This window comes from Coregonus lavaretus (assembly GCF_964263955.1).
Source record: "Coregonus lavaretus genome assembly, chromosome: 10".
Lineage (NCBI taxonomy): Eukaryota > Metazoa > Chordata > Actinopteri > Salmoniformes > Salmonidae > Coregonus > Coregonus lavaretus.
The window spans coordinates 56,120,096-56,142,112 of NC_139997.1; the positions used below are offsets into that span (position 1 = coordinate 56,120,096).

The 22,017-nt window shown below is 45.5% G+C and overlaps 1 protein-coding gene across 1 annotated transcript; it reads left to right on the plus strand.

The window, feature by feature from the left end:
• The first annotated feature begins 8,681 nt into the window (after positions 1-8,681).
• Positions 8,682-11,339, plus strand: LOC311136115 (H/ACA ribonucleoprotein complex subunit 2-like protein). The gene is made up of 4 exons (XM_084170200.1): positions 8,682-9,140; positions 9,392-9,461; positions 9,561-9,666; positions 10,329-11,339. Exons 1-4 carry the CDS (start codon positions 8,975-8,977, stop codon positions 10,452-10,454), a joined length of 468 nt encoding a protein of 155 aa, XP_084026326.1. The 5' UTR covers positions 8,682-8,974; the 3' UTR covers positions 10,455-11,339.
• The last annotated feature ends 10,678 nt before the right edge of the window (positions 11,340-22,017 follow it).

A 22,017-nucleotide genomic window follows, 5' to 3' on the forward strand; every position in this document is an offset into this window, starting at 1 on the left:
AGGTGGCGCGCCAGACCGTTGTGAAAGCACGGCTCCTAAACCGGCCTCCGACGCGTCCACCTCTACCTGGAACGGCAAAGAGGGATCCGGATGCGCCAGCACCGGGGCCGAGGTAAACAGGTCCTTCAGCCTCCCAAACGCCCTGTCCGCCTCGGCCGACCACTGCAGACGCACCGGACCCCCCTTCAACAGAGACGTGATGGGAGCTGCCACCTGTCCAAAACCCCGGATAAACCTCCTGTAGTAATTTGCAAACCCCAAAAACTGCTGCACCTCCTTCACAGTGGTTGGTGTTTGCCAATTACGCACGGCCGACACCCGGTCTACCTCCATCTTCACCCCTGACGCAGACAACTGATAACCCAAAAAGGAGACCGACTCCTGGAAAAACAGACACTTCTCTGCCTTCACATACAGGTCGTGTTCCACCAGCCTCCGCAACACTCTACGCACCAGGGCCACATGCTCGACACGGGTAGGCGAGTACACGAGAATGTCATCAATGTACACCACCACCCCCTGCCCCTGCATGTCCCTGAAGATCTCATCCACGAATGATTGGAAAACTGACGGAGCGTTCATCAACCCGTATGGCATGACCAGATACTCGTAATGGCCCGAGGTGGTACTAAAGGCTGTTTTCCATTCATCACCCTCCCTGATGCGCACCAAGTTGTACGCGCTCCTGAGATCTAATTTCGTGAAGAAACGCGCCCCATGCAACGACTCAGTCATGGTCGCAATCAGCGGGAGTGGATAACTATACTTCACCGTAATCTGATTGAGACCACGGTAATCGATGCACGGGCGCAAACCACCATCCTTTTTCTTCACAAAAAAGAAACTCGAGGACGCCGGGGAAGTGGAAGGCCGTATGTATCCTTGTCTCAGAGATTCGTCTATGTAAATCTCCATAGCTTTCTTCTCTTCCTGAGACAGAGGATACACATGGCTCCGTGGGAGCGCAGCTCCTGCCTGGAGGTCTATCGCACAATCCCCCTGCCTATGGGGTGGCAACCGCGTCGCCCTCGCCTTACTAAACGCAATAGCCAAATCCCCATACTCAGGTGGAACGTGCAATGCGGGCACCTGGTTTGGACTCTCCACCGAGGTAGCCCCTACGGAAACGCCCAAACATCTACCCACACACTGAGCAGACCACTCCATCAGAGCCCTCTCCTGCCACGAAATAGCTGGGTTATGGGTACTCAACCAGGGCATGCCCAGCACCACCGGATACGCAGGAGAGTCAATCAGGAACAGCTGAATCATCTCCTGATGATCCCCCTGCGCACACATCCTAAGTGGCGCCGTGACTTCCCTGATTAAGCCCGTACCCAACGGACGACTATCTAGGGCATGAACGGGGAAAGGAACATCAACAGGAATAAGGGGAATCCCTAACGCTAAACAAAACTTTTTATCAATAAAATTCCCAGCCGCGCCTGAATCTACCAGCGCCTTATGCTGGGAATGAGGTGCTACCTGTGGAAAACTTACAGGCATACAAAAATGGGCAACAGTGAGCTCTGGGTGAGTGGGGCGCCTACTCACCTGGAGGGAATCCCCAGTGCGGGACCTGTCGTCATCTCCCCTAGGAGGCCATCCCCAGCACCTAGCCGCGGTGTGTCCTCCCCGACCACAGTTGGTGCAGTGGATGGACCCCCTAGCCTGCCGACTCCTCCTCTCTCTAGCGCCAGCGCCCCCGAGCTCCATAGGACACGGCTCGGAGGCGCTGGAGGGTGAAATGGACGGACCCTCCGCAGGACGTCCGCGGGTAGCCAGTAGGTTATCCAGCCTGATGGACATGTCGACCAGCTGGTCGAAAGAGAGGCTGGTGTCCCTACAAGCCAGCTCCCGACGGACGTCCTCTCGTAGGCTACATCTGTATAGATCGATGAGGGCCCGATCATTCCACCCTGCATCTGCCGCTAGAGTACGGAATTCGAGAGCGAATTCCTGGGCACTCCTCCTCCCCTGCCGGAGGAAGACCAGACGCTCCCCCGCCGCTTTCCCCTCCGGGGGATGGTCAAACACCGCCCTGAAGCGGCGGGAGAACTCGTCGTAGGTAATCGTCGTGGCGTCGATCTTCCTCCACTCCGCGTTGGCCCACTCCAACGCTTTTCCGGCCAGGCAGGAGATCAGGGCGGACACGCTCTCATGCCCCGAAGGTGCCGGGTGCACTGTGGCCAGGTATAGCTCCACCTGGAGTAGGAATCCCTGACACCCAGCCGCGGTTCCGTCGTAGGCCCTCGGGAGAGATAGTCGGACTCCTCGAGGTTCCGGCGCTGGAATGGGCGGGCTGGCCGATGGTGCTGGCAGGGAGGGAGGCGGTGGAGGCGTACCCCAGCCTCGGAGGGTGGAAATCACCTCCTGCAGGGCGGTCCCCATCTGCAGGATCTGATCTCGTTGGTCCCGAACCTGGGCCTCCAGTCTCGTCTGGGCTGCTTCGGCTCCTGCTGATTCCATTGATGGTGTGTAATTCTGTCAGGGCGTGCTGTAGGTGCAATGGTGGAATCAAACGCAGGACTCAGAACGATATTCCAAAGGCTTGTATTACTGCCCAAACTAAGGCAAAAGGACAACTTTGCCCGAAGGCGAAAAATACGCACGAAGGCGAAAAGTAACAGCGCACAAACAGGTGCGACAATGGTAACTGCGCACAAACAGGTGCGAAAATACTCCAGCGTAGTGGAGAGAAGCTCAACCGAGCAATACACACAACTGACGGAAAACAATTACACACAACACTAGACAAACACAACGAGAAACTTATAGGACACTAATTACGCCAAAACAGAAACAGGTGTGGAAACAAACAGACAAAAGCAAACGAACATGAAACATACAGCGGTGGCAGCTAGAATTCCGGAGACGACGAACGCCGAAACCTGCCCGAACAAGGGAGAGAGGCAGCCTCGGCCGAAACCGTGACACTATCATTTGTTTTTCAACAGGACTATGACCCAACTCACCTCCAGGCTGTGATGGAGTGTTGCATCAGATGACCTGGCCTCCACAATCCCCCGACCTCAACCAAATTGAGATGGTTTGGGATGAGTCGGCCGCAGAGTGAAGGAAAAGCAGCCAACAAGTGCTCAGCATATGTGGGAACTCCAAGACGCATGGGAAACACTTTTTTGGTTACTACATGATTCCATATGTGTTATTTCATAGTTTTGATGTCTTCACTATTATTCTACAATGTAGAAAATAGTAAAAATAAAGAAAAACCCTTGAATGAGGAGGTGTTCTAAAACTTTTGACCGGTAGTTTATAGGGTTAGATGGAGGTGCAATTTCCTTTTTTCCCAATTTTCTTGTGAGCAAATGTGCTATGCAGCAATAGGCAACACAGCATCTAGTCTGCCAGAAAACCACACAAAGAACTTGCTTGACGGAGAATCATGATTGAAGTGGATGTCGAGAATGAATCGAGAAGCGTGTCTAATAAAGTTGATGATGACTGGAAAACAGTATCAAAGAATGGAGCAAAAAGAAATCGGAATAAAATATCAGTGATTTAGTGCACCATTCCTCAAACACACGCCATTTACAATTAGAAAGGGATCTGGGAGATGAGGCTCTAGTACTCTGAATAGTCGAAATGACATTTTGAGGAAGCCTGGCAGTGTTCAAGTTGAACCGTTCATGGGCCAGGCCCAGAGTGCCAACCGTTCTGGGTGAGGATGGAAAATCTCCCCTCGCGCCTGGCACAGTAGGTCCCGACGCAGAGGGAGGGGCCACGGTTGACCGCATAGTAGTTGTGTGATCTCCGCTAGACAGTGTTTCTCTGGCCAATGTGGTGCTATTAGTATGAGAGATAGACCCTTCTCCCGCACGCTGGATAGGGTGGAGGAAATCAGGGCCGGTGGGGGGAATGCATACAAGAGGATGCGTGGCCACTCGTGCGCCAACGTGTCCACTCCCATTGGTGCATCCCGATCCCTCAGGGAAAAGAACAGTGGACAATGTGTATTCTCCCTTGATGCATAAAGAGCCACTGCTGGAATGCCGAAGTGCATCCAAACCTGATTGGCTCCCTCTGGGTGGAGCTTCCACTCCCCATATAGGGGGTTCCCCCGGAGAGTAAATCTGCCCCCAGATTCAGTACTCCCGGTACACGACCCTCCAGAAATGGGAGAAACGACTTTAATGCTAGGGACACAGCAAGGAGTTCCAGGCAGTTTATGTGAGTAGATCGGAGATGGGGTCCCCACACCCTGTTGACCGTTTTGCCGTCGTGGGTCGCACCCCAACCCGAGAGAAACGCGTCCGTCATGACTACTTTCCTGGATAAAACAGTGCCCATCTGGGCACCCTGTGACAGAAACGTCAGGTTTATCCAGGAGTGCAGTGCTACCATGCAATTTATGGAGACCTGTACACGGTGATGTTTGTGACGTAATGGGCTCAGACCTAGAGAAGAGACCCAGCATTGAAACCCTCTCAAATTCAGGCGTCCTAATGGGATGACTACTAAAGCCGATGCCATCAAACCTAGCAGCCTCAGGCATGTTTTGAAAGAGACCAGGTTCCTCTGCGAAACAGTGCTAGGCAATTCTGAAATGTTCTTATACGTTCCACTGAAAGGCGAGCTTTGAATGATTCCGAATCTAGGGATAAACTTAGGAAAGAGGTTGTCTGTGTGGGGATCAGAACGCTCTTTACTGTGTTTATTCTGAAACCCAGAAATGTCAGGTGTTTCAAGAGCAGCTGACTGTGTTCTAAGACATTTTGTCTCGATTGAGCGCACAGCAGCCAGCCGTCTATGTACGTCATCAGCCGAATGCCCTTCTCTCTGAGTGGGGCTATGGCTGCCTCGGTACACTTCGTAAAAACCTGAGGTGACAGTGAGAGGCCGAAAGGGAGGACCAGAAATTCGTAGATTACGCCTAGAAAACATTCTGAATGTGTACTTCCTCATGTGCCTGTTCAAACCAGGTAGATCTAGGATCGGGCATTTGCCGCCCCCCTTTTTTGGAACCAGGAAATATCTCGTGTAAAAACTACAGTGGCTTTGCTGGGGAGGAACTATTCTTATTGCCATTTTCCCAATTAGCGATGTGATTTCCTCCCGGAGGACACGCGCTGATTCCCCCGAGCCGGTGTGTGTATGATTCCCTTGAATCGAGGCGAGGTGACAGCGAATTGCATTCTGTATCCCCTGTCTATCGTGGCCTGTACCCAGTTTGACGCTGCGCATGGACTTCTCCCCACAGATGATGCAGCAGCACCCTCTGTCGGGGGGAGGGTTACGACAATCCGTGACGCACTGCGCATGCTTGGCTGGCCCGCACCGGCAGAGCGCTTATGTGGCCTATCTCCACAGAAGGAGCGATAGCTCACTCTGGTGGCATTATAGGGAGGCACCATGTTTGTTTTTATTTTTTGAGAAACAACCTATCTGACTGCGTCCTTGGTCTGTAGCCTGGTTGCGCTGGTGTTAACATTTTTTATGTGAACTGACATTGGGGAGTGTTTATGAGACAAGAGGGGGACCTTGTAGGAGCATCCACCTGAACATTGTCTCTTCTCCTCTTTGGGCTGTACTCTGTTGCCACCGTCTTGGGCCCGGTACACCGGAAAGAACACTGAGGTGCCTGGGAACTTGTACCCTGGAACAAGCTCAGGATTGGCGGAGGAGATAGAACTGCGCTTAGGGGAGGCGGTTCTCGCCTCTCTGGCGATGGGGACACCGTTAGGCCATCCGCTTCTTCCTCCTTACCCCTGGGTGTGGTTAGGGGCCGACTGGCTCCTTGGTGCCATGGGTGGGAAGGGAGGCTTCTTAGACCAGTGGCCCTTAGGGTCCAAGGTTCTCTGCTGCCCTGGGCTCGCAGCCTGGGGGCCTGGGCGTCTGGGGATCTTAAAGGTTGAGGGGGGTCGACCTGCTGCACCCTGGGCAAAGGTGCGGCGAGGCACAGCGGAGGCACTGGGCTGTGTCTACCTAGACAGACAGAGCTGGAGGGCTTCTTGGAGGAGAAAGGTGTACTCCAGGTACGGGTAACCTCCAGGCATTCTGGAACGACTGGTAGTAATTGCCTGGCCTCTGATGAGTCATCGGGGACGCCAGCCCCCATGTTAGGGTCCTGTTGACTCAGGCTAGCCTGCAATGGAGGCTCTTCACAGTGAAAAGGGCACAGTGTGGACAGGAGCCGGGGGAAGTTAATGCTTCCTGGGCATGATGCAGCCCAAGGCAAGTGGAGCACACCGAGTGGGTGTCCTTGGCCAAAATCTTGTTTCCACAGGAGCATATTCGTGCCGAAAGCTTCTCCTCATTTGGGGTGGGAGATGCTTTTGTCACCATAGCTTTTTAGCTGTCAGAAGAAAACTAGCTTGGTAGGCTAGTCAGATAGCTAGCGATTAGTGGGTTATCTCCGACGGTGGCGCTCGGTGTGATGGCCAGATACAGTTTTCAGAAAATACAGATTAGAAAAGATAGCTTGGTGTAGCTAGTAAAAACGTTTCTTGTCGAAATAAAAACCACAAAAGCTAGCTTGCTAACGACTAGTCACGGTTTGGATACAGCTAACTTGGCCGTGAACGAGTTAGCCGTGTTACAGCTGTACCCGTTCCTCCCTCAAATAATTTTCCTCCAACTATGGTGAAGGAAAAGGAAAATTGCCACCACCGCACAGTCCTGAGAATAGCGCCCTGCGAGCGAGTTGTAAGCTCACATCTGTGGACAGTTTAGCTACTTCCGGAAAATGCAGTCTGTCGAGGTAAGCCTTCTGATGAAAAGCGAGAAGAGGTGTTTGCGTCTGACCTTTTATAGGACACCCTTCCCCGACGCACACGTCTCGACGTCCAGCCAATTATGCCTGGCATAGTGTAATAAAGGCTTCTGACGAATAAGCTGGGGGCGTATCCCATAAGTGAAATAAAGAAACGAATACTTGAAAGAGAACCTACATGGGATACTGGCATCAGAAGATATCCCACCCTCCCCTGGCTATTATGTTTTTAACATAAGAAATAGGATGTTTTTGTTGTTGTTGGTAGTCTGTCTGGATTTTTTCCCCAACCCCACAATTTTCCAGTTTTGTGGGATCTTTTTGTTTCATCCCACACGGTAGGTGGCGGCAATACACCTTTTTGGGTGTAGTTTTTCACCCAAAAAAAAGACACACTTGCTTGTCGGAAAACACGTTGACCAAGGGGGATCGGAAGCGTTGAGCAGCAGGCAGCATGAAAATTGTATGAAGTGGTGGCCAATGGACTATGTGGCGGACCAAATGTTTTCTGATGGAAGACGCAGGCCAAGATGTGGACACAAGTCCAGAGGATAGAATAGGAGGAGGGGAAAGGAGGGGGGAAATGGAGTCCTTTGAGAAGGCAAGAAGCAGATATTGGTTAGAAGAAATTATAATAAGGAGATGTGTGCTTGGATGACGGAGGAGGAGTGGAGGGAAAAGGAGAGGCAGAGGAGGTCTAAGAGAGAGAGGGAGGAAGACTGTGCCTTTGAGTCGGTTAAAAATGGAGGGAAAAAGGGAGAAGGTTTGTTCAAGAAGACAGGTAGGAAATGGAAGCAAAGTGAGCTGAAAACAGGAGGAGAAATGGAAGAGAATGAGGGTGAAGTATCGGAGGTGGTAGGTATGGTGAAGTGCTCGGAGCCAGAGGCTTGCTCAGAGGGTCAGGATAAAGATGAGTCTGTGACAGTAGGAGTGAAGTTTGTGGAAAAAGTGGATCCTTGCCTTTTGGCTGATCCATTTGTGGTTTCAAGATGGGTGAAAAAAGCGTTGGGTATAGTGGAATCGGTGAGGGTAACCAGAAGTGGTCTAGTGATAATTGTATGTGTTTCTGTTGGGCAGAGGGAGAAGGCGCTCAGTTAAACAAATGGGGGCAAGAATTGTGAATTGTTTCGCTCTCAAGAAAAGGGCGCCATTGAAAGGAGTGATTACTGGGGTAGCAGTAAATGTAAAAGTGGATCAACTGAAGGAGAAGATTCCCGGTGTGTGTGATGCTCGTCGTTTGGTGCGACGCAAGCAGGGTGGCGAGAGTGGGGAAACAGAAGAGTCATTGTCTGTTCTTTTGAGTTTTGAAGATGAGTCTTTGCCTGACAAAGTGAAGTTAGGATATATAAGTTATCCTGTGCGAGCTTATGTGCCGAGTACATTACGATGTTACAGGTGTCAAACTTATGGGCATGTGGCAGCAGTATGTAGGAGGGAGATTCCAAGGTGTGAGAAGTGTGCAGAAGGACATGAGACAAAGGAGTGTGAAGTAGTGGGGAAAGTGGTGGTATGTGCTAATTGTAGGGGTGGCCATGGGGCTGGGACACATCCCGTTTGAGAGAAGCAGGTTGAGGTTTCCAGGGTAAGAGTAGAGAAGAAGTTGTCATATGCAGAGGAAGTGAAGAAAGTAGAGGAAGATGGGTCAAGGGGGGGAGGTGGTGAGAGTAGGAGGTATGTATCAGTACAGGGGGATAGGCAAGCAAGTGATACAGTATATGTTTCAGTAAGATTGGATTTTTAGCGTTTATAGCAATGGTTATTAATTGTACTGCAGGGATGGAACGCAAGTCAAAGAAAATTGAGGTTGTGATGGCAGCCACAGAGAGATATTTGGGTGTGCGAGACTTGACAGCAGAAGAGTTACAGGGAGTGTTAAGTGGTGATGTCCCATCATTTCAGGTTGAGGGCATGAGGTAGGAGTGAGTATATTTAAATAGTGGAGAAGGGTGGGGTTAATTATTAGTAATAGTTTTGCATTTGTAAGTGTAGTGTTAGATGGTAGGGTATTTATTATCTTTGTTTTATTTTATTTTTCAAGGAATAGATAAGGGAGTTGTACTCCAGTCTAGTAGGTGGCGGTAATGCAACAAATTGGATGCCAACCGCCGTTAAAACCCATTGAAGAAGAAGAAGGAAAACACGTTACAACTACCAGAAAAGTTTAGGCAGCACGTGTGTCGCTTTTTTCTCTTTGCAAAGCACGCTGCAAACAGCAAGCAAACATTTTGTCTAATCAAAAACATGACAAAGGTAAAGAAGGAAAAAGCCATCAAGGAGGAGGCTGGAGCGACAGAGACTGGAGGGACAGAGAAATCGTATGTAGAGTTGATTGCAAACATCAACCCAATCGCGAATCCGCTGGCCACCAAGAAGCTAAGCAAGAAGCTCTACAAATGTGTCAAAAAGGGTGATTTAACCTGTCTTATTAGCTTAATGTACCTACCGCCAGATACATGTTAAGATATGAAATGTATTTGCTAGTGATATACAGTCAGGTAACTAGCTAAGTAGTGTAGCTAGGAAAATAGTGAAAGTTAGCTAGCTTGCTTACGTTAGCACGTGTCCTAGCTAGCGAGTTGGCAACTGACATTTTTGTTGCCACACTGTCAACAAGACTAGCACGTTTCTTATTTCCAACGCTCTTATGGCCCTTTTCAGCATCGAAGCTCAAACAAATTCGCAGAGGAGTGAAAGAAGTCCAGAAGTTTATCAACAAAGGAGAGACTGGGTAAGTTTTGTTCTCAGTGTGCTAATGTTAGCTGTATGGTGCATTATCCCCTGTTTAGGTGTAACATCCAGATAACTAACATGTAACTTTTTTTTGCAGCATTGTGGTGTTGGCTGGGGATACTCTTCCAATCGATGTTTACTGCCATGTACCAGTCATGTGTGAGGACAGGAGTCTGCCATATGCCTACATTCCCTCAAAAGTGGTGAGTAATCATTTTACCTATACATCTTGAAGGAAAATGTAAACCATATACAGGTAACTGCCGAAATAAAGGAAACACCAACATAGTGCCTTAATAGGGCGTTGGGCCACCACGAGCTGTCAGAACAGCATCAATGCATCTTGGCATAGATTCTACAAGTGTCTAGAACTATTGGAGCGATGCAATGCCATTATTTGGTGTTTAGTTGATGGTGGTGGAAAACACACTCAGGCGCTGATCCAGAATCTCCCATAAGTGTTCAATTGCGTTGATCTGGTGACTGACACTTTAAACCCCCCATGATCCTTTGAGACCCCTCTTTCAAAGTCAGAGGTCTTCTAGCCATGGTAGCCATAATAATGGGCAACTGGGCATTTTTATATATTACCTTAAGTATTATGTGGATGTTAATTGCTTAATTAACTCAGGAGCCACACCTGTGTAGACGCACCTGCTTTCTAACTACTTTGTATCCCTCATTTACTCAAGTGTTTCCTTTATTTTGACAGTTATCTATAGCTTACTATGAATTGCTGACATATGTTAGTTTTCCCCCAGTAAATCACATACCATCCCATTTGTTCAGCGGTTTCATGTCTAGTCCGGCTAAACATATGGTGATGTGAATGATTGCCTTATAACCCTGCGATTTGTCTCTTCAGGACCTTGGTTCGTCTGCTGGCTCAAAGCGGCCCACCTGCGTCATCATGATCAAATCTCATGAGGACTATAAGGAGGCCTATGATGAGTGTTTCGAGGAGGTTTCTGCCCTGCCTAAACCCCTCTGAACCCTGTCACTGGCTAGTGGACTCAGATGGACAGGCATACCCCTATGGTATCTGAGAATGTCTGGCTGTAGGCAGAATGAATGAGGGAGTGAAATTGACTGTTTCACACTAGAGCCAAGCTACAGGGTGTTGTAGTAATATCTCTGTGTACATTGAAGCTGGAATATCATACACTAGCAGTGATCCCCATAAAATGTCAACAGGGCATATGAAGGTAGATGATGCCCCTTTTTTGGTGTTTTAAGTATGTGTTGGCTTGAAACTGTAGCTGCACATGATAACTTTATTTTCCTAATTCTGTGGGATCCATGCATTGTCCACGGCCAAGTACATACTTTTTGAATATTCTATTGTGTGTTTTCATAACTCGTGTGATTTAAATGTCGCAGCTACTATGGCTTGCACTGCTTTAAAACATTAATTTTGGTATCATTTAAATATGAAAAGAAGTCAGCACCCACTGTTTTTGTTTTTCAACAAGTAAACAGAACACTATATTGTGATCACCCTCATTGTATTTGAATGGTCAGGACTCAGGTAAGGTTACAGATAATATGCTGAGCTTATCTTGTGTATGTTTTTTTTGTTCGCTTGAACAGTTCTAATTGAGTGACCATATGGGACTACAGGATGCCTGCTCAGTTAAACATTACATGATTTCTTGCAATCCCATTCTCATTGCAGTTGTAAACTACTGTATCATAACTCCTATTTTGAAATTTGGTAGGTAAAATTCGATTCATCATTTGTCTTAGATGTCTTGTCACAGGCATATAGACATCTCCCTTTGCATAAAGGTTATTCTGATTCTGTTTTGAGGAACGTAAATTGGCATGTGATACATTGCTGTATTGATGCAATAAATACCCCTTGTTTCTTTTGTAAGTCTTGATGCAAAGTCTGCTTTCATTTTAAAGAGGGGGAATACGTTTGCATCATGAATCCAATGATCCCAAGTGGCGCAGTGGTCTAAGGCACTGTATCGCAGTGCTAGCTGTGCCACTAGAGATCCTAGTTCGAATCCAGGCTCTGTCGTAGCTGGCCGTGACCGGGAGACTCATGGGGCGGCGCACAATTGGCCCAGCATGGTCCAGGGTAGGGGAGGGAATAGCTCAGTTGGTAGAGCATGGCGTTTGCAACGCCAGGGTTGTGGGTTCGATTCCCACGGGAGGCCAGTATGAAACAAATAAATAATGTATGCACTCTCGATAAGAGCGTCTGTAAATGACTTAAATGTAAATGAGAATTGAATGACCTCAAAGTTTGTTTGGCAAAAGCCTATGTGGGCATTGGAGATCGCCATTATTGAGAAGACTAATATGGTGGAAACATTAAGTTAGTAGGGCATGTTTGGTAGCAGCGAACTGAGCAGACAATCACCTTTTCACAGATATGTTTTTTGTTTTCACAATTTACAGACTAGCATTTCTAAACAAATGCCCTGTTATCTGTAAACATTGAGCTGAGTACAACTCAATAATTAAATATTTTTGCATCAGTATCACCCTTGCTGTTGGAGCAGGTTGTGGGCAAAATGTATCCTATGATACTGGGTGGTAACATACACCCATAAAACTGTCAATGATGCTATTACTAACAACCACAAGGTGGCAGTAGTCGCATGTTTCAATGTAGACGTATTCCTTCTCTAGGTGTCAGCATAGTCGGGTTTCACCTGCTGTTATTCAGTCTTTTAGTTTTAAACCCATTATTCATTGGTTAACTTGACATTTAAAGTATGTCTTTCATAATGTAATTGTGCTTGGGTTCTGAGCTTCAGAACATTTGACAAAATGTTATGCCCACTTACCCTCACACATTTAAACCATTCTGTGTGAACTGAATGGGGTGAATCAGAGTAGTGCTGCTCTGTATTTGGTGAGGAAACATTGCACGTGTGGGCTGTTGAAAGTGATAAACAGTCTCACTGTGTATGCCTCTGCTCAGTCCCCACCAGGCCAAGCATTATGTTTGTTTTTTCTGTGTTGACATTTGAATTATTTTCCACAAATCATGTATAAAAACAGGAGAGGTGTTTCAGTCCATCAGGGCACCACATCCAAGAAGGATCTTGAGCTGAAGATAACATCTAGTACTTTCCAGATGTATTTCTTGGAAATTATGAAATGATTTTCCGACGTCTACTTACAAGGATGGAGATAATCCTTTCCATTTTGGATGCTGTCTTCCCCAGTCGGGTGGATATCTATGGATATAATTTAGCTTTGAACCACCTAAATTGGCAGGTGTCTGAACAAACAGCTTAAAGGACAGGGAGTTAATTAGATATTTTTACCAATATACTATTCTCTTTTTTTCTCAGGTAAGGTTCAACGTGCTCTAGTAGTAGTAATCAGGGTTTATAACTAACAGATTTGGTTGTAAAGGCCTTATTTCGGCTGTTTCATAAAAATAAAAAAGTATACTCACTGTAATGCCTGAAACGTATGTCGTTTTTGAGGGGTCATTTTTTATCTTTTTCCCACAATTCATTTAGGAGCTAATGAAGGGGAAAACTAGTAAAGTACTTTAGATGGTTTCATTTGCCATTGGATGACACACAGTAGTTGGAGAACAGAACAACTTTGTGCAGTTGGAGAGATGGAGGTGGTGACCAACCAAGGACGTGTGGATGTCCTTCCTTTGTGAAACGTCCCTGGCTGTTAGTGGCCCTGTTTCCACACCTCAGTGTCAGAGGAGGAGGAGACGGGTGTCCAGGAGCAGGGTGACAGGAACAGAACTGTGTGGTGCTCTCTCCATTTACCAAACAAGGTCAGCTTTGTTTTAGTAAACAGCATGGTGGGTGGATCGAGCTGGGCCTTCAGGTTTGGGATGAGGGCTGCTCTCTTACATAACCTGATCTCTTCTTCAGAATGTGTGTGTGTTAAGAAATCCAGAAAGTGTTTTTTCTGTCCTCCAAAATTCCTCATAGCCCTCACTTCCCTGTTAAGTGCAGCCTAGCTGAACCTCTGTGGCAGATGGTACAGCCGTAGTGGAGTTTCCAACTGCCCAGAGTGGGTGAAAACACACATTGGTGATGAAATGTTACTTGCTTATGTTATAAAATACATTTTACCAAAACAAAAAGATCCTTCATGTTCTGAATTGTTCAGTGGGGTATTTCTCTAATATATCATTAACATTATATCCAAAAAGTAGGATTTTGTAACCTAATATATCCGATAATAGAGCCCCACAGTGGACTTGTCACAATACCTATAAAACCTAGCGGTCAAACAGGGAAATGGTTAAAATCTTTTTTTCCACAATTCATTTTTCCCATCTGGGATTTTAAGAAACACTCAAAATAAGGGCTGTGTTTTGTGTAGACTTGCCCTTGCCCTGGCGTGACATTTTGATAACTTTGTAAATCTCTCTCGGACAAGGTGACTTTTATCAATATATTCAGCTCTATTTAGTGTCAGATTCAAAAATGCTAATTAGCATCAACGTAGACATCATGCAAGACTACAAATCCCTGCAAGCTCCTGCACATTATCTTTAGCTGACACCTTTACTAACAGGTATTGTGTAAATTTAAAACTTGCCCAAGACAGTTCACAGAATTGTAAATCTAAGGAAATTTAGCCAATTTATAAATTACTACATTTAGGTAACATTAGATAGTTAATCCAGAGATTCTTACCTTTGCCTCGATTCGGCAGTCTCATCCAGATCATCATGGCATTTGTAGTACTTTATGATAGCCACATTAGCAGCTAATTAACATTTCATTTTTGGGGGTAAATGCAGGCAAACATATTGATAAAAGTCACCTTGTCCGAGAGAGATTTACACGGTTTTCAAAACGTCACGTCAGGGTAAGCCTACACGAAACACAGCCCTTATTTTAAGTGTTTCTAAAAGCCCCTTTGGGAAAAATTAATGGTGAAAAAACAATTGGAACCATTTCCCTGTTTGACCGCTATGTTTTATGGGTATTATGACTCATACTGTGGTACTCTATAAGCACCAAGCTCTGTTGACAGAGCAGGCCGCTTTCTTTCAGTGACTTTTGAGGATTTTACATGTTTTTGTAGTCATCTGTAAAGTTGTTTCCACCGGTCGTAAAAAGCAAAATTAGCATGACACGAGCTGAATTACTTGTAAAAGGCTGATTCAAAGATTTTGAGAAATCTTTGAAAAAGAACGAATTTCTCATTAATATGAAAGCATATACTAAAATATGAAAATACTACATCTCGTCTCAAAATCGATATCTATCTTACCTCTATATTGTTTTATGTCCTCTGGATTCGAGAGGAAAGATGAAGAGTTCAACGGTGAGCCTGTCAGTTAGCCTTATTTCTCGCACCAACTGACGCAATGCTATTTTCTTGATTTTTGACCACTTTTTTTATCTGGCCTCCATTGATTTAGTCAGCCTAATTTTGGGTATCCTACAAGGGTAAAAACTCCCATAATTGTTGAACAGATTATGATAGAGATGTGAGGTTTGGACCGTTGGTTTTCTTATAGGAGTATCTATACAATTAACATATTTTTACCCATTGTTCAAAAGATGCGTTTTTGATTAGACACCCTAATAGAGCATTTGACAGTGACCATGTCATTTGGTTGCTGTCTTGATGTGTCATTTCTTATCTCTCTTCATCTGATCCTATTTTCTCTCCGTGTTTCTCTCTGTCATTTTCTGTCTGACAGTGCTTTATTGACATGTTCAACATCGAAGTGGGCTGTCAGAGGGAGATCCAGGATGAGCAGCAGAGTTGGAAAAACACAGAGAGGGAAGGCAGGCAGGCAGCGGCACCAAAGTTCACCTCCTCCTGTGGCATGACTTATGAAACACATGCAGCTGTGTCATCCCCCTGACCCTCTCCCTCTCCTCTCTGTGCTGCGAGCTGGATGAGTTATTTGGAGTTTGGCTCTGTCCGTGTGGATGTTTATTGTGTCAACAGTGCACCTGCTGCCTGCCTACCCCCTCTCTAACTCACCGTATCACACGCCGTTACTTAACACGTGCCATTTCCGCTAATCTCCTCACTCACCAAGCGTACAACTCTGGCCCAGGTCACACTGCTGGGCACACCAACGACAACCAACATGTTCACCACCAACTCACTCGAGCTGACACCTGTTTTTCACTGGTTGATTTTGTTATTGTTTAGATGGGGATCAAATGTTATCCTGTTCCCCTCTCTCCACCCCTATCTCTCTCTCTCTCTCTCTCTCTCTCTCTTTCCCTCTCCCTCTCCCTTTCCCTCTCCCTCTCTCTATGTCTCCCTCGCTCCCTCCCTCCCTCTCTTTATCTCTCTCTCTCTCTCTCTCTCTCTCTCTCTCTCTCTCTCTCTCTCTCTCTCTCTCTCTCTCTCTCTCTCTCTCTCTCTCTCTCTCTCTCTCTCTCTCTCTCTCTCTCTCTCTCTCTCTCTCTCTCTCTCTCCCTCTCTCTCTCTCTCTCTCTCTCTCTCTCTCTGCAGTACAGCCAGTTTATCGGACAGGTGTGTGGATGTCTGCACTGAGTGATGGAGCAGGTATAGTTGGCGATGTATTGATTTTAATCACATTCTGTTGAGCAATAATTCCCAGCCCCGGGCGTGAGGCAGGTGTTATGATACTGATGATTTGTCATCACAGCCGGGTTGTTTACGTTTATATCGTTGTGGCTGGATCTCGTAGGCCTACAGCTCCATCTAGTGGTCGCGTCAGGGACAACAGTTGTTGACAACTAGCATTGTAGCTAAGCCTAACCCTAACTCTTTTCCTAACCTTAACCTCATTCTCTTAACCTGCTACATTAATTCACCTTACCTACTGCATTAGTTCTCCTAACCTGCCACGTTAATTCACCTAACCTGCCACGTTAATTATTCTAACAAATCATCTGTGCTGACAAATCATCAGTGTCACCACACAGGCATGCCCTCCGACCGCTGACACCCATATGACTGAAGGGTGATAGGCAGGTATCCGAGCTAGTACATAACGTTCTGAGAACCATATGTTTATTACAGCTTGGTTAGAGCGTGGTTGTCCTGTGGTTATTTTGCATTCAACCTTCCCACAACTTTCTGGGAATGGTGCAGGATTGTTGCTTGGCTTTAGAACATTCTCAGCACATTTTAAAGAACTTGACAAAAAACATTTTCTTGGTATTTCATTACCTGAACAGAACGTTTCCTAAAAGTTCAAACATGGTTACATTTAATACATATGTTGGTAATGTTCTAGGAATGTTCTCCAAATGGTTTGACATTGGGAATGTTCTCACATTTTTCAGAGAACGTTAAGAAACAACGTTCTTCTGAGGGAATTTCAGTACTTTTTTTACAGGTTTCCTCATGGTTATATTTAAAGTAACGTTCTCTAATTCATCCGAGAACCTTACGTTTCTTCTTTGGGAATTTCAGTACTTCCACAGAACATTCCACACAAGTTCGGATGTGGTTCTATTTAATGTAATATTTTTACTACATTCTGGGTTCATGAATATGACCGACCAATACCTCACGAGGATTCTTCTCTCCAAGCTGAGACCTTGAAACTGAGGTATCCTTTCATTCTCAAAACACGGTTCTGGGCGTACTGCCAAATTGCAGACACTGATAGTGAGGATTCGTTCAATCAGTCACTTGCATGAACACAAAAATTGGATATTAGAAAAGCACAAATATGAAACTTTCCATGACATTCCCTCCTCTTATTACTCAATCTGTGATAATTATCATTACATTTTAATGTAAGCATTTAGATTTTAGCTTGTATATCAAAATACATCATTATAATAAATCATAATAAAAGTTATACTTAAATTAACGTGAGGGAATCTAATTTAATTCATAATCATCATAATAAAGCTAAAATCTACAATCAAAGTAGTAAGTAAACAAAATCAACGCATAAAACCACAGACACTTTCAAACCCTTCATTCTGGGTTGTACAATCCAATTTGTAAAACCATGGCTTAAGACCTTCACTTCATACAGTTACACATACAGTGGGGAAAAAAGTATTTAGTCAGCCACCAATTGTGCAAGTTCTCCCACTTAAAAAGATGAGAGAGGCCTGTAATTTTCATCATAGGTACACGTCAACTATGACAGACAAAATGAGAATTTTTTTTCCAGAAAATCATATTGTAGGATTTTTAATGAATTTATTTGCAAATTATGGTGGGAAATAAGTATTTGGTCAATAACAAAAGTTTCTCAATACTTTGTTATATACCCTTTGTTGGCAATGACACAGGTCAAACGTTTTCTGTGAGTCTTCACAAGGTTTTCACACACTGTTGTTGGTATTTTGGCCCATTCCACCATGCAGATCTCCTCTAGAGCAGTGATGTTTTGGGGCTGTCGCTGGGCAACACGGACTTTCAACTCCCTCCAAATATTTTCTATGGGGTTGAGATCTGGAGACTGGCTAGGCCACTCCAGGACCTTGAAATGCTTCTTACGAAGCCACTCCTTCGTTGCCCGGGCGGTATGTTTGGGATCATTGTCATGCTGAAAGATCCAGCCACGTTTCATCTTCAATGCCCTTGCTGATGGAAGGAGGTTTTCACTCAAAATCTCACGATACATGGCCCCATTCATTCTTTCCTTTACACGGATCAGTCGTCCTGGTTCCTTTGCAGAAAAACAGCCCCAAAGCATGATGTTTCCACCCCCATGCTTCACAGTAGGTATGGTGTTCTTTGGATGCAACTCAGCATTCTTTGTCCTCCAAACACGACGAGTTGAGTTTTTACCAAAAAGTTATATTTTGGTTTCATCTGACCATATGACATTCTCCCAATCCTCTTCTGGATCATCCAAATGCACTCTAGCAAACTTCAGACGGGCCTGGACATGTACTGGCTTAAGCAGGGGGACACGTCTGGCACTGCAGGATTTGAGTCCCTGGCGGCGTAGTGTGTTACTGATGGTAGGCTTTGTTACTTTGGTCCCAGCTCTCTGCAGGTCATTCACTAGGTCCCCCCGTGTGGTTCTGAGATTTTTGCTCACCGTTCTTGTGATCATTTTGACCCCACGGGGTGAGATCTTGCGTGGAGCCCCAGATCGAGGGAGATTATCAGTGGTCTTGTATGTCTTCCATTTCCTAATAATTGCTCCCACAGTTGATTTCTTCAAACCAAGCTGCTTACCGATTGCAGATTCAGTCTTCCCAGCCTGGTGCAGGTCTACAATTTTGTTTCTGGTGTCCTTTGACAGCTCTTTGGTCTTGGCCATAGTGGAGTTTGCAGTGTGACTGTTTGAGGTTGTGGACAGGTGTCTTTTATACTGATAACAAGTTCAAACAGGTGCCATTAATACAGGTATCGAGTGGAGGACAGAGGAGCCTCTTAAAGAAGAAGTTACAGGTCTGTGAGAGCCAGAAATCTTGCTTGTTTGTAGGTGACCAAACACTTATTTTCCACCATAATTTGCAAATAAATTCATTAAAAATCCTACAATGTGATTTTCTGGAGAAAAAAAATCTCAATTTGTCTGTCATAGTTGACGTGTACCTATGATGAAAATTACAGGCCTCTCTCATCTTTTTAAGTGGGAGGACTTGCACAATTGGTGGCTGACTAAATCCTTTTCCCCCACTGTATGCTTCATTACACAATTTCATATATGGACTCTGGCAATTACATTTCAGCTGGAGCTTTTGTCGCGAGTGGCATGTTAATGACAGATCGTTATCTCAATGCATTTCTAGTCTAAAGTACTATACATTTCGCAGTGTGCAGATCTCCACAATCAACCTGATAACCCAAATAAACAATTTTGGATAAGCCTAAATCAATTACGGGCACGGTTGACCACTCCCCCTCCCTCCCGGCACTCATTCTTCTGGCGTTCCTTCATTTTCTTCTTCAGATAGTTTCAGTTCGTCCTCCCAATGGCACATGTTCAACGTGGATGGCCCTTGATAATGTCCCAATTTTCTTCTCACACCTCCCTCTGCAACTGGATCCTGGACTTCCTGATGGGCCGCCACCAGGTGGTAAGTGTGGGTAGGTAACAACACATCTGCCACGCTGATCCTCAACACGGGGGCCCCTCAGGGATGCGTGCTCAGTCCCCTCCTGTACTCCCTGTTCACCCATGACTGCATGGCCAGGCACGACTCCAACACCATCATGAAGTTTGCTGACAACAGTGATCCTGATCACTGACAGCGATGAGACAGCCTATAGGGAGGAGGTCTGACACCTGGCCATGTGGTTCCAGGATAACAACCTCTCCCTCAACGTGATCAAGACAAAGGAGATTATTGTGGACTACAGGAAAATAAGGACCGAGCACGCCCCCATTCTCATCGACAGGGCTGTAGTGGAGCAGGTTGAGAGCTTCAAGTTCCTTGGTGTCCACATCACCAACAAACTATCATGGTCCAAACACACCAAGGCAGTTGTGAAGAGGGCATGACAAAGCCTATTCCCCCTCAGGAGACTGAAATGATTTGGCATGGGTCCTCAGATTATCAAAAAGGTATACAGCTGCACCATCGAGAGCATCCTGACTGGTTGTATCACTGCCTGGTATGGCAACTGCTCGGCCTCCGACCGCAAGGCACTACAGAGGGTAGTGCGTACGGCCCAGTACATCACTGGGGCCAAGCTTCCTGCCATCCAGGACCTCTATACCAGGCGGTGTCAGAGGAAGGCCCTAGAAATAGTCAAAGACTCCAGCCACCCTAGTCATGGACTGTTCTCTCTGCTACCACATAGCAAGCAGGTACCGGAGCTCCAAGACTAGGTCCAAAAGGCTTTTTAACAGCTTCTACCCCCAAGCCATAACATTCCTGAACAGCTAATCAAATGGATACGTGGACTATTTGCATTGTCCCACTCCCTCTTTTACGCTGCTGCTACTCTCTGTTTATTATCTATGCATAGTCACTTTAACTATACCTACATGTACATATTACCTCAATTACCTCGACTAACCGCTGCCCCCATACATTGACTCTGTACCGGTACCCCCTGTATATAGCCTCGCTACTGTTATTTTTACTGTTATTTTACTGCTTTTCTTTTTTACTTATCTATTGTTTACTTAACACTTATTTTTCTTAAAACTGCATTGTTGGTTAAGGGCTTGTAAGTAAGCATTTCACTGTAAGGTCGACACCTGTTGTATTCGGCGCATGTGATAAATAACATCTTATTTTATTTTATTATGTCTTATCCATTTTCCTACCAGTACACCAGCAGCATGAGAGAAGTTTGGATGGGATCTCTCTCCATGCTCACTCCACGTGGACTCATGTCGCACTCCTCAGAGAAAAGGCATGAGAGAAAAGGCAGTTGATAGTTTCGACTGGATGCTGTGTACAGGTTGCTGGCTCGGACTCAGGTCTCACGGTAGAAGTGGTGAAGAACAGGGCCATAGTGAACGCCATTGTTGCCATTACTTCAGCCGGTTAGAGGGGGTGAGGTTCACACTGTTCTTGGTCAAATGATCCCTTCCATGCATCTAGATACTATCTGTGGTCACCTTCGCCATAACCTCGAGAGAGGACAGACCAGAACAACAGTTTAGTTTAGGGCATTTCTGATTCAGGAAATCCAGACAAACTATTCACTGTAAGACAAATTATTACCACTACCAATATTCTTAATGCAGATCTCTGAGACAAATGTCAAAGAGAATAACAACACACTGCAAATTGGCTTATACTCCCCTATCATCTTGGCTATCTCACTGCAGTTACAGGGTCAGGGAGTCAGAGGGCTAGTCCTTAGGGAGAAATCCCGACCGTCCCGCAGAACCAATCTGGTGAGATTTGTATTGAAGCAAGACAAAAACAAACAAAACAAACAACAGCAACAGCAATACACTTCTTCATATTTCACTCGAGGTGGTAAAAACTTCAATCCATTTGGAGTAACTGTCAACCATTACCAACATATATTTTTTTGTTTCACTGGCAGGCATGTGAAGAAAATCAATTTGCATATTTACCAAAGGGCCACAGGGGACCGGTAATTCCAACTTTGGACATATGACTCACATCGTGATTCATGCGTCCAAAAAAAACACTGCCTGTTAAATCAAAATAACTAGAATTACAACCCTTGATAACTCCATCTTAACTCAATTGTATCCCATAAGGTAATTCAAGGAATAGTAAAATAGACTAGAGACAGGTGTCCCTCATTCAGGGGCAGCGCTCTCTCTCTGTCCTTCTCTTGTTCCAAATCACACATAGGACTATTGATAAATTATAAACTTCTTCTAATTATTAGTGTTTACGTAGCCTATTTAAATCTCATCCAATGTCTCTACACTCTAAAAATTAGGGTTTCAACAAGGGTTCTTCCAAGATCCTCAAAGTTCTTTGAAGAACCTTAGGCTTCTTGGCACTGAAAATTGCCCCCAAAAGGTTCTTCCAAGAACCCCATAGGAGGTGGGGTTCATCAAGGAACCTCCTTAGTTGGAGGGGGTTCTTGCAGGAACCTAACTGCCCAACTGAAACATTTGGATTTGAAAGGACAGCAGGTGCAGGCACTTAACTACATTTTTAAAGATCTCCTAAATTTAAGGTAAGGGTTGTCCATTATATGATCTAAATTGATATTGTTTTATGATGATACCATCTATCTTTTCA